At 44.1% G+C, this 10,633-nt stretch overlaps 2 protein-coding genes across 2 annotated transcripts; both read left to right on the top strand.

Annotated features, from left to right (window-relative positions):
- Positions 1–1,335: 1,335 nt before the first annotated feature.
- On the top strand, positions 1,336–7,136 carry LOC107185011 (insulin growth factor-like family member 3). Its single transcript, XM_015571899.1, has 4 exons — positions 1,336–1,370; positions 1,776–1,917; positions 6,303–6,356; positions 6,826–7,136. The coding sequence occupies exons 2-4, from the start codon at positions 1,899–1,901 to the stop codon at positions 7,050–7,052; spliced, it is 300 nt and encodes a 99-aa protein (XP_015427385.1). The 5' UTR covers positions 1,336–1,370; positions 1,776–1,898; the 3' UTR covers positions 7,053–7,136.
- Positions 7,137–8,965: 1,829 nt separating this feature from the next.
- LOC102770531 (stathmin) lies at positions 8,966–9,456 on the top strand. The gene has a single exon (XM_015571898.1). The coding sequence runs from the start codon at positions 9,049–9,051 to the stop codon at positions 9,418–9,420; it is 372 nt and encodes a 123-aa protein (XP_015427384.1). The 5' UTR covers positions 8,966–9,048; the 3' UTR covers positions 9,421–9,456.
- Positions 9,457–10,633: the final 1,177 nt, after the last annotated feature.

Below are 10,633 nucleotides of genomic sequence, written 5' to 3'. Positions count from 1 at the left end.
TTCAGCTTCCAAGTGTTTGAGTATTTTGGGTTGTTTTTATTGTAGTTTATTTCTAATATTATGCCATCGTGGTCTGAGAAGATGCTTTTTATGATTTCAGTCTTCTTGAATTTGGGGAGACTTTGCTTGTGACCCAAGAGCCTTTCTTTGGACTAGGCTCTCTTTCAGTCAGTTTTATGAATTTCAGAGGTCTCTATCCTGCATCTCTATTCACATTTCATTCTCCCTACCAGGGTTCCATTGGCCCCTGCTCTTCTTCTAGATCATGGTGCAACTTCATAATTTTCCCTAAAAAACCCTGAAGAGTTCCAGTCATGATGGCAGCATAGATAAATGTGGTACTCATCAAAATTTACAGCTGAAATACAGAACCACCTGAACTCTAGCTGAGTGGAAGTACTACAACTAGAGAATTAAAAGAGAAGCACATCAAGCCTGGCAGGAGGGGCAGACTCAGAGCAGAATCATGGGACCAGCTGGTCCCACGCCCACATGTGGCAGTTTAAAATTGGGAGGGATATCTTGGACATGGAGGTTTCCCTCAGGAGTGAGCGGTCCCTGCCCCACACCAGACCTCCAGCCCAGGGCTTCAGTGCCAGAAAGAGAAGTTCCCACACTTTCTGGCTGTAAAATCCATTGAGGAGTATGGCTGAGTGATACAGAGGCTGGGAGAGTCCCAGTCAGTTCCTCTTAAAGGGTCGGTACACGGACTTACTCAGACTTACTCACTCTGAGCTCCAGCACTAGGCAGCATCTTGAAAGGAACCTGGGGCCTACAACCAAGATTACTCTACCCAGCAAAGCTGTCATTTAGAATTGAAGGTCAGATAAAGAGCTTCTCAGGCAAGGAAAAGTTAAAGGAGTTCATTAACACCATAAATATATTACATGAAATGTTAAAGGGTCTTCTTTAAGGAGACAATGAAATAAAAGATAAAAAGTATGAACCATAAAATGGTAATAAATGCATACCTATCAACAACTGAATCTAAAAATAAAAATAAATGAACAAGGAAGCTAATGAACAAAATAAACTGGTGAATAAAATAGAACCAGAGCCCAGCTGGTATGGCTCAGTGGTTGAGCATCAACCTATGAACCAGGAGGTCATGGATTGGTGGCTGGTCAGGGCACATGCCCGGGATTGTGGACTTGAGCCCTGGTGGGGGTGTGCAGGAGGTAGCCAATTAATGATTCTCTCTCATCATTGTTGTTTCTGTTTCTCTCTTCCTCTCTGAAGAAAAAAGAATAGTACCAGAGGCACAGAACCATGGAAGAGCTGATGAATCTCAGAGGAAAGGGGGACCCAGAAGAGATTAACCAATGAATTTATATGCATATAGGCATTACCTGTGGACACAGACAGCAGGGTAGTGAAGGCCTGGGGTGGGGTGGGAACCAAGTGGAGGAAGGCAATGGGGGTGGGGCGGGGACATTTGTAATACTCTCAACAATAAATGTTTTTTAAAAAACAACCTTTGAAGAATTGTAGACAGTGTAGGTCTGGAGGTGGATTGGTGTGAGAAATGTGGGAAGTCTAGGCCAAGCCCACCTTTGGTGGGTGATGTGCTAAGGGGTCTTTTCAAATGGGGTTTCCCCTGGACAGTGTTCAAAGAAATCCATCTAAATCAAAGTGGGTTTTACTCTGAGCTTAGCGGTATCTTGGAAAGCAGAAGTCCAATGGAACTGGTTCAGGAACATTTTATTAAAATTTTGACGTGTTGTTTTCTTCTTGCACATAATGATGTTTCGTCATGCCCCTCCCTTTTTATCAGCACTGTATCTCTGTTGTAATGTGAGGTGCACTTCACAGTATATAAACGTCCCAGTCTACGGTCCTAGAAACCAGTCCTCCTGCTGCTCTGCCACCGACTGCTCTGGAGGGTCATTAAAGAACCATGGTGCCCAGAATCTTTGGTAAGAGGGCACCAGCCCCAAGTGTAGCTTATGTGTTATCTATCACACCCCTAATGTACCTTGGAACCTTAGATATAATGCTCTCTTCTATTTACCTCCTGGCTTTCCACCTCTTCATCACCCCCATGTTATCTGTGACTTTATCACAATCTCTTTCTTGACCTGCAAATTTTAAACTCTTAACTCTTCCTAGAGCTTACCATGCATTTCCTCATCTGTCAAGTCCAGTCTCCTGGACCCCTATCCAGAGTCAATCTCAAAGTCACTCCGAGCTGTAGTTCTTATTTGCATTCCATTAATGACTAATAATGTGCAGCTTCTCTTCATGTGCTTACTGGTCATTTGTGTATCCTTATTGGAAAAAATGTCTATTCAGGTGCTTTTCTACTTTTAAATTAGGTTATTTGTCTTTTTATTAAAGAAAACTCTTAGCCCTAACCGGTTTGGCTCAGTGGATAGAGTGTTGGCCTGTGGACTGAAGGGTCCCAGGTTTGATTCCGGTCAAGGGCATGTACCTTGGTTGCGGGCACATCCCAGTGGGAGGCAACTGATCAATGTTTCTCTCTCATTGATGTTTCTAACTCTCTATCCCTCTCCCTTCCTCTCTGTAAAAAATGAATAAAAATATATTAAAAAAGAAAACTTAGTTTTAAGAATTCTTAAGTATATTCTGGATATCTAACCCTTATCGTATGTATGATTGAAAATATTTTTCTCAATACATGGATTGTCTTTCCACGTCCTTGATATTACTGTTTGCAGTGCATATTTTTGTTTAATTTAGAGAGAGAGAGAGAAAGAGAGAGAGAGAGAGAGAGAGAGAGAGAGAGAGAGAGAGAAACATTGATTTGTTGTTCCATCTATTCACGCATTCATGGATTGATTCTTGCATGTACCCTGACTGAGGATTTGAACCCACAGCCTTGGCATATCTGGATGACACTCCAACAAGCTGAGCTACCTGGCCAGGGTTTGCAGTACATAGATTTTTAATTTTTATAAGGCCTATTTTTTTTTTGTCTCTTGTGCTTTTGGTGCCATATCTAAGAAAACACTGCTTAAACCACAGTACTTACGGTTTATTCCATTGTTTTCTCCTAAGAGTTTATAGCTTTAGCTCTTATGTTTAAGACTATGATTACTTTTAAAAAATATACTTTATTGATTTTTTACAGAGAGTAAGGGAGAGGGATAGAGAGTTAAAAACATCGATCAGCTGCCTCCTGCACACCCCCTACTGGGGATATGCCCACAACCAAGGTACATGCCCTTGACAAGAATTGAACCTGGGACCCTTGAGTCCGCAGGCTGACGCTCTATCCACTGAGCCAAACCGGTTAGGGCAGACTATGATTACTTTTGAGCTAATCTTTGTACATGGTATATACCACGGGATCACTCTTCTTTTTCTCCTTGTCCTCCTTCTCTTTTTTTTGCATATGGACATTTCATTTTCCCAGCGCCATTTGTTATAAAGATCATTCTTTCCCCCATTTAATGTCTTAGCACGTTTGTTGTCATTTAATTGACTATAAATGTAAGATTTTATTTCTGGACTGTTAATTCTATCTGAGGCAGGATAGTAAGGAGCCAGGGAAATTCCTTAACCAGTGGAATAAGAAAAATTGAGACATAATAATTAAACAAGGCCAAACAATTTGAGCAATTTATAGCCAGCTAACAAATCCCAAGATTTTAACTTCCCTAACCAAGGACAAGCAGGAGTAAAGGGTTTACACGTTCTAGCCTGTGCTGGGGCAGATCAGCCTCAATTACAGTCCCTCTTCAATAATGTTCTTAAAAAATAAAACTAACCAGAAAATAACCCTGGCCTCTTCTATACACACATTTTGGTGAATCAGCACATTGAAGGCTGCACCTGAAAAGCTCATGAATATTCTGTTGAGACTCTCCCCTGAGACCTTCCCTAGGACTTCGGTTGGTCAAAGAATGATAAAAAGCTTGAGAGAGGGAGAGAGAGAGAGAGAGAGAGAGAGAGAGAGCGAGAGAGAGAGAGGAAGGAACATCAATGTGAAAGAGACAAATTGATTGGTTGCCTCCCACAGGACAATTGAGTCTGCCTGAAGCCACCACTGGAGTTTCTAGCAGTTCTCCTGTCAGAGGGAAGTGCATAAGTGCATTCCTGGGAATATGAGAGGATGTCTTTGCCCCATAACCAGCCCATTATGCTTCCTGAGCTGCTGAGCCCTTATCTGAGTTTGTGGTGCAGTGTGGGGTGAGCTGGTTTCTAGCGGGTGGGCTGAGTATACAGGGTGGAGGCAGGTGTATTTGCCACCCCACCCACCATCACCTCTTCCCAGCTTCTGCTCTTGGGAGGCGCTTGTGTTTCTCAGGAGAAATGGCTGTTGCAATACAAGGAGGGATGACTCAGCACAGGTTCTGCCACTCTCTCCAACTCCTTCCACCTTAGTCTCTCCTCACTCCGGTCTACACTGCCTACTCTGCTGAAACCAGGGTAAGTGTCTGGGAATGAAATCCTGTGTGCCAGTCCTTTAAAAAAAGTGGATTTGACTCTAGGCAGGCCAGCTCTCTGGCTGATAGAAACACTGCTGGTTGCTGCATGGACAGCTGTGGCTGACTTTGCCTGGGGTCCTGGCCTCTCTCTTCTCTGGGGGGAACCTTTTCACCCTTAACCCATCACTCCTGAGAGCTTGGCCAGCAACTCTCAGAATCCCCATCCTTCCTACCAGTCTCGAGGTGGTTTCTGTCCTTCCTTGTTTAAAAGTCTCATCTTCAGCCACTCTTCAACAGGTATTTCTGGGTGAATAGTCTCCAATTTAGTTCTATTTCCAGTTAGATTCTGGGATCCACTTACACCATCTTCCCAATTCCTTTTTAGCAATGTTTTGTTTTTAGTGTACAAAGTTTGCAATTCTTTTGGTAAATTTCTTCATGAGAATTTTATTTTTGGTCTATTGTAAGTTGAATTATTTTTTTAAATTTCATTTTCATGTGGTCTTTGCTAGTGTATACAATTGATTTTTATATGTTGATCATGTATCTTACACCTTTGCTGACTTTCTCAGTTCATTCTGTTGGGACTTGGTAGCTTCTTTAGAATTTTTAACATACAAGATCATGTCATTGGCAAATAGAAATAGTTTTATTTCTTTTCTAATCTGAATGCACTTTATTTCTTTTCTGGCCTAATTTATCTGGCGTAACCATCCAGTGCTATGTTGAATATGAAGCATAGTAACCTCCATCTTAGGTAAAAACTGTTGTTTAAAATTTTAACCCTACTATTCTGGCTTTGTAAACATTTGCTTGCTTAAATAATAGGGAAAATAAGACCACTCCCCATAACAGAGAGGCCATAAAATGTGCCCCTGACAGAGTTGTTAGTGCTGGCGCCAGGCCAGGCCTTGAGAGATGGTCTCACGGCCCTGTCCCAGCAAACAGGACTTTTTCTCAAAAGGTCCGGAAGTCTTGTTCCAAATTTGGAAGACAAAGAGCTGAAAAACATATAAATAAGGAAGACTTCCACCATATTGGACCCAAGAATTTGAGAAGCAAGATTTCCTCTGGGCCCGCTAGTGCTAGCGAAATGAAAAGGACTCCAAATAAATTTGGCTTGTTGATTAAGGTGTCTTCTGATTTACAATATAACAGATAGAGTGGTGAGAGTGGACATACTTGTCCTGCTCTTGATGCTAAAGGGAGAGCATTCAGTCTTTCACCATTAAGGGTGATACCTTTTGAGCTTTAGTGTGGATACCCTTTATCAGACTGAGGAAGTTCTCTTCTATTAATAGCTTGTTCTTTTTAAATTATGAAAGTGTAGATTTTGTGAAATGCTTATTTTTCTGTATCATTTTAGATAATCATATGGTTTTCCTATATTGTAGTCATGTGATTGCACCTTTCAACAACCTTCATGTCCCAGCCTTTTCTACATTTCCTTCATCTCTCAAACTTCATCCACCTTCACAGTGCCCGGAGCTTAAATACAGGAAAACTCCAGCTCCAAACCTATTCAAGCCCAATCACGTCCCCAGAGCAAATGTGTACTCAGATTCCTCCTGTCAATCTAACCTCAGCTTTCTTCCTCCTTCCTATCACCTTACTGTTAACTTTAATACCCGCTCTGTTCTTCTCCCAATTGGGACACTTCACTGCATTCTTAGAATCCTAAGCTATGGTTCCATGAGTTTTCCCTGAATTCTCTCCCCTCAAATTGTCTGGGCTGCTCAGGCCCAGCTGTCTGGACTCCTGCCTGTGTCAGGAACTAGAACCTATGCAGAGATGACCCCAAACCCAAACCTTCAGAGCAAATCGGGAACTAAGCCTTCCCCACACTGGCCTGCCCTTCCTACATTCCACAATTCCTGCCTCAGCCTGAACCCTCCTTCCTTCTCCTCCAGGTTCCATCGGCATATTCTTCGTTCTCCTCCTCCACTGGTCAAAGGCAGACACAGGTGAGTGCAGGGTGGGGAAGAATGAAGAGGGATGAGGCTGCCTTGGGAAGGAGGATTGTGGTTCACAGAAGGCTCCTGATTTGGGGGTTGAGGATAGTGCCTGGTCCTCCCTGAACTCACCAGGTATTTCCTTTTCATTGTTGTTGTTCATCATTGCTCAAGGGTATTTTTCCATTAATCTTTAGAGAGAGGGAAGGAGAGGGAAGAAGGGAAAGATAGGGGGGAGAAAGAGAGAGAGAGAGAGAGGTGAGAAAGACACATTGATTGGTTTCCTCCCACATCTGCCGTGACTGGAACATCTGGAAACCCCAGTGGGAGGCTTGGTGCAGAGCACTGTAGGGTCATCAGGCTGATTTGAACCTGACAAGGATCAAACTGCAACCCAAGTATGCACCCTTGACCAGGAATTGAACCCAAGACCCTTTGGTGTGTGGGCCGCACCGTCCAGGGCTCCCCAATTTCTGTCCAGGGGCCCACATCACCTCAGGCCTGTGGCTGTGCCAGCAAGCACCCAGATGTGGGCACCGGATGTACAACCCCATGGAGCAATGCTGTGATCATGACACCATCCTGCCCCTCAACCGGACCAACCTCTGTGGTCTGGCCCCGCCTCTGTGGCCCCCAACTGCACATTCTGGCCCTGCTTTGAGCTCTGCTGTCCCGAGTCGTTTGGCCCCCAGAAGAGATTTGTTGTGAGACTGAAGGTTCTGGGGATAAAGTCACAGTGCCCTACCTCTCCCATCTCCAGAGTCTGTCCCAGGTAAGGACCCTGCCTCACTCAGGTGACAACAGGACAAGGGGGCTAAGGCAGGGATGGACTCTGGTGGTTGGGGCCCTCCCGGGTGGGGGTCTCAGATCTGTACCTCCCCATCCCTCTCCATGTCTGCATCTCTCCTAAAGTGCGCTGTCTCTGTCTCTCTCATTATCTGCAGCTTATGAGGGACAACCCAGCCATCTTCCTGGAAACTTGAAACATCTGGCTAGAAGCACACACCCTAGGATATGAGAAGAAATGGGTGGGTGGTATGGTTTTCAAATGATAAAACCATGTTCTAGAGTCTGGTGCGGTTAGATGTGTTCTTTCTGATTTCGTGTGGCAACTTTCTGAGAAATGATAACACAGGAACTTCTCTCTGCTCCTAAAGCCCCCCCTGCCCACAGCAATCAGTGTCTCCTCAGTCAGCCTAAGTATCCTCTCTCTCCTCTGGGTCAGGGTTCTTCTTTCATCAAGGGGACAAGGAGTGAGGATGGGGAGGTGGATATTCCTCCCTGTGGGGGGAGATGACCCAGGCCCAGAGCCACCTCGTGGTGCCTGCACCTGCAGCTCCTGTGGGAGGTGGGGAGGGTGGGAGCTTCCCTGAGGGGCTGGAGAGGAGAGGAGGGAGAGAGCCTCTGCCTCACTGTGATGGGCTAGTTTCTTGTTCTGAGCCAGCACTCTCTGCCCCGCACTCCCAGCTCCCAACACTTATTGTTATTCTTTTTCTTGTCATTCTTTTGATGGCCTGATGTCTGTGATTAAAGAGGGAGAGGCATACAGATTGTGAGTGAGTGAATGAGAGAGAAACAGAGAGTAAGAGGCAGACTCCTGGGCCAGTTTGTTTCCTACTGAGCGTCTTGGTCACAAGCACCTGGAAGCCCCAGTGGGAGGCTGGGTGCAGAGCACTGCAGGGTCAGCAGCTGATTTGGAACCTGGCTGGGCTATGACACCACGGGCTTGTCAAATGTAAGCCTGCATTTCCCATCTGATAACTGGAGACGAATAAGTCATGCAGTGGGCAAATGGGTACAGAGGTCTGCTCGGTGCAGGCACAGTATTAGTGTCGGGGTCACAGAGAGGACCGAGTCACTGTGCGGGACCAGGCCTGCTTCTGTGCTGGTATCAGGCCCTGAAGGGCTGAGAACAGACACAGGACCCAGCAAGTTCTCAGAGTTGCTCACTATTCTGACCCTCAGCAGGTCTTCATCCTGAGGGATCTGTCTCTGACTGCCCCTCCTTCCCTCTCCCAAGCTCAATGCCCATGTTTGTTCTATATGATCAGTTTCTCTCTTCCACGGGGCCTTTGCTCCTGTTAGTTCTCGTGTCTGAAATTCTCTTCCCCTGGGTCACTCCAAAAGCCTCAGCATCAATGTGTAACCCTCGTGACTCACAGAACTTAGGTTCACTCACCACATGTCATTTGTTTTGTTTTCTTATTTGACAACTTCTTTCCCTGAAATTAATGGTGAAAATAACATTTCTGATATAAAACCTTAAAAGTTTCTAAATATCATAGCAATCACGACAAAAAAGAACAAAGTTGAAGCATCACGCTACCTGATAACAAACTATACTGTAAGATTAGAGCACTGAAGGGTCCCTGGTTCGGTTTTGGTCAAGGGCATGTACCTAGGTTGCAGGCTCAATGCCCAGTAGGGGACGACGTGCAGGAGGCAGCCAATCAATGATTCTCATCATTTCTCTTCCTTTCTCTCAAATCAATAAAAAATATATATATATATTTTAAAAAAACATTGTACTGGTATAAAAAGACACACATAGATCAATGGAATATAGCGACTCCAAAAATAAAACCATGACTTTATGGTAAATTAATATTTGACAGAGTGCGGCCAGGCGGCTCGGACCGGGCAGGGCTTTCCTTGCCAATGGATTGTGTAGAATATATTGCCAGGCTCTTGTCTTCTGTTCACCATGGCTTCTTCTGATATCCAGGTGAAAGAATTGGAGACACGTGCTTCAGGCCAGGCTTTTGAGCTGATTCTCAACCCTCGATCAAAAGAATCTGTCCCAGAATTCCCCCCTTCCCCTCCAAAGAAGAAGGATCTTTCCCTGGACGAAATTCAGAAGAAATTAGAAGCTGCAGAAGAAAGACGCAAGTCCCATGAAGCTGAGGTCTGGAAGCAGCTTGCGGAGAAACGCGAGCACGAGAAAGAAGTGCTTCAGAAAGCAATCGAAGAGAACGACAACGTCAGTAAAATGGCAGAGGAGAAGCTGACCCACAAAATGGAAGCCAACAAGGAGACCCGAGAGGCACAGATGGCTGCCAAACTGGAGCGTTTGTGAGAGAAGGACAAGCACATTGAAGAAGTGCGGGAGAACGAAGAATCCAAAGATCCTGCTGATGAGACTGAAGCTGACTAATTTGTTTTGAGAACTGATTTTCTCCCCCTCCCCTTCCTAAATATCCAAAGACTGTACTGGCCAGTGTCATTTTCTTTTTGCCCTCCTGACTATTCTAGAAGCTGATGCTGAATATCTGTTCACTTTTAAATCCCAATTCTGTCCTGATCTTACCAGATGCTACTGTACTTGAATGGTTAATAAAACTGCACAGTGCTGTTAAAAAAAATTTGACAAAGGAGGAAAGAATGTACAATGGGGTAAAGACAATCTATTCAATAAATGGTGCTAGGAAAATTGGACAGAAACATGCCCCTACCTCCACAAAAGAAACCATACCACCACACACAAGAATAAACTAAAACTAGATAAAAGACTTAAATGTAAGTCTCAAAACCACAAAACTCCCAGAAGGAAAACATAGGCAGTAAAATCCTCAAGATTTCTCTTTAGTAATATTTTTTTGTAATATATCTTCTTGGGCAAGGGGAACAAAAGAAAAAATGAACAAATGGGACTATGTCAAACTAAAAAGTCTTTACACAGCAAAGGAAACCATCAGCAAAAGGAAAAGAGCACCCACTGAATGGGAGAAAATATTCACCAATGATACATCTGATAAGAGGTTAACACCCAAAATTTATAAAGAACTCATATATATCAACACACACACACACACACACACACACACACACACACACACACACTTCCCAATGAATCCAATTAAAAAATAGTAAAGGACTTGAATAGACACCTCTCCAAAGAAGACATATGAAAAGATGCTCAACATAACTAATCACCAGAAAAATGAAAATTAAAGCCACAATGAGATATCACTTCACACCTGTCAGAATGGCTACCATCAACAAATCAACTACCCACGTGTTGGGGAGGATGTGGAGAAAAGGGAGCCCTTGTGCATTATCGGTGGCAATGCAGACTGAGGCAGCCACTGTGGAAACCAGTATGGAGGTTCATTAAAAAATTAAAGACAGAACTGCCTTATGGCCTGGAGATTCTACTTCGGTGTATAGACAGGAAGAAACACAAAACACTAATATGAAAGAAAAACGCACCACTATGCTCATTGCAGCTTTATGCACAATAGCCAACCTATGGAAGTAACCCTAATGCACATCAATAGACAAGTGGATAA

Source organism: Myotis davidii, unplaced genomic scaffold (genome assembly GCF_000327345.1).
Source record: "Myotis davidii unplaced genomic scaffold, ASM32734v1 scaffold2389, whole genome shotgun sequence".
Classification (NCBI taxonomy): Eukaryota; Metazoa; Chordata; class Mammalia; order Chiroptera; family Vespertilionidae; genus Myotis; species Myotis davidii.
Note: the sequence above shows the minus strand (reverse complement) of the source record. Positions and strands in the feature narration are given on the sequence as shown.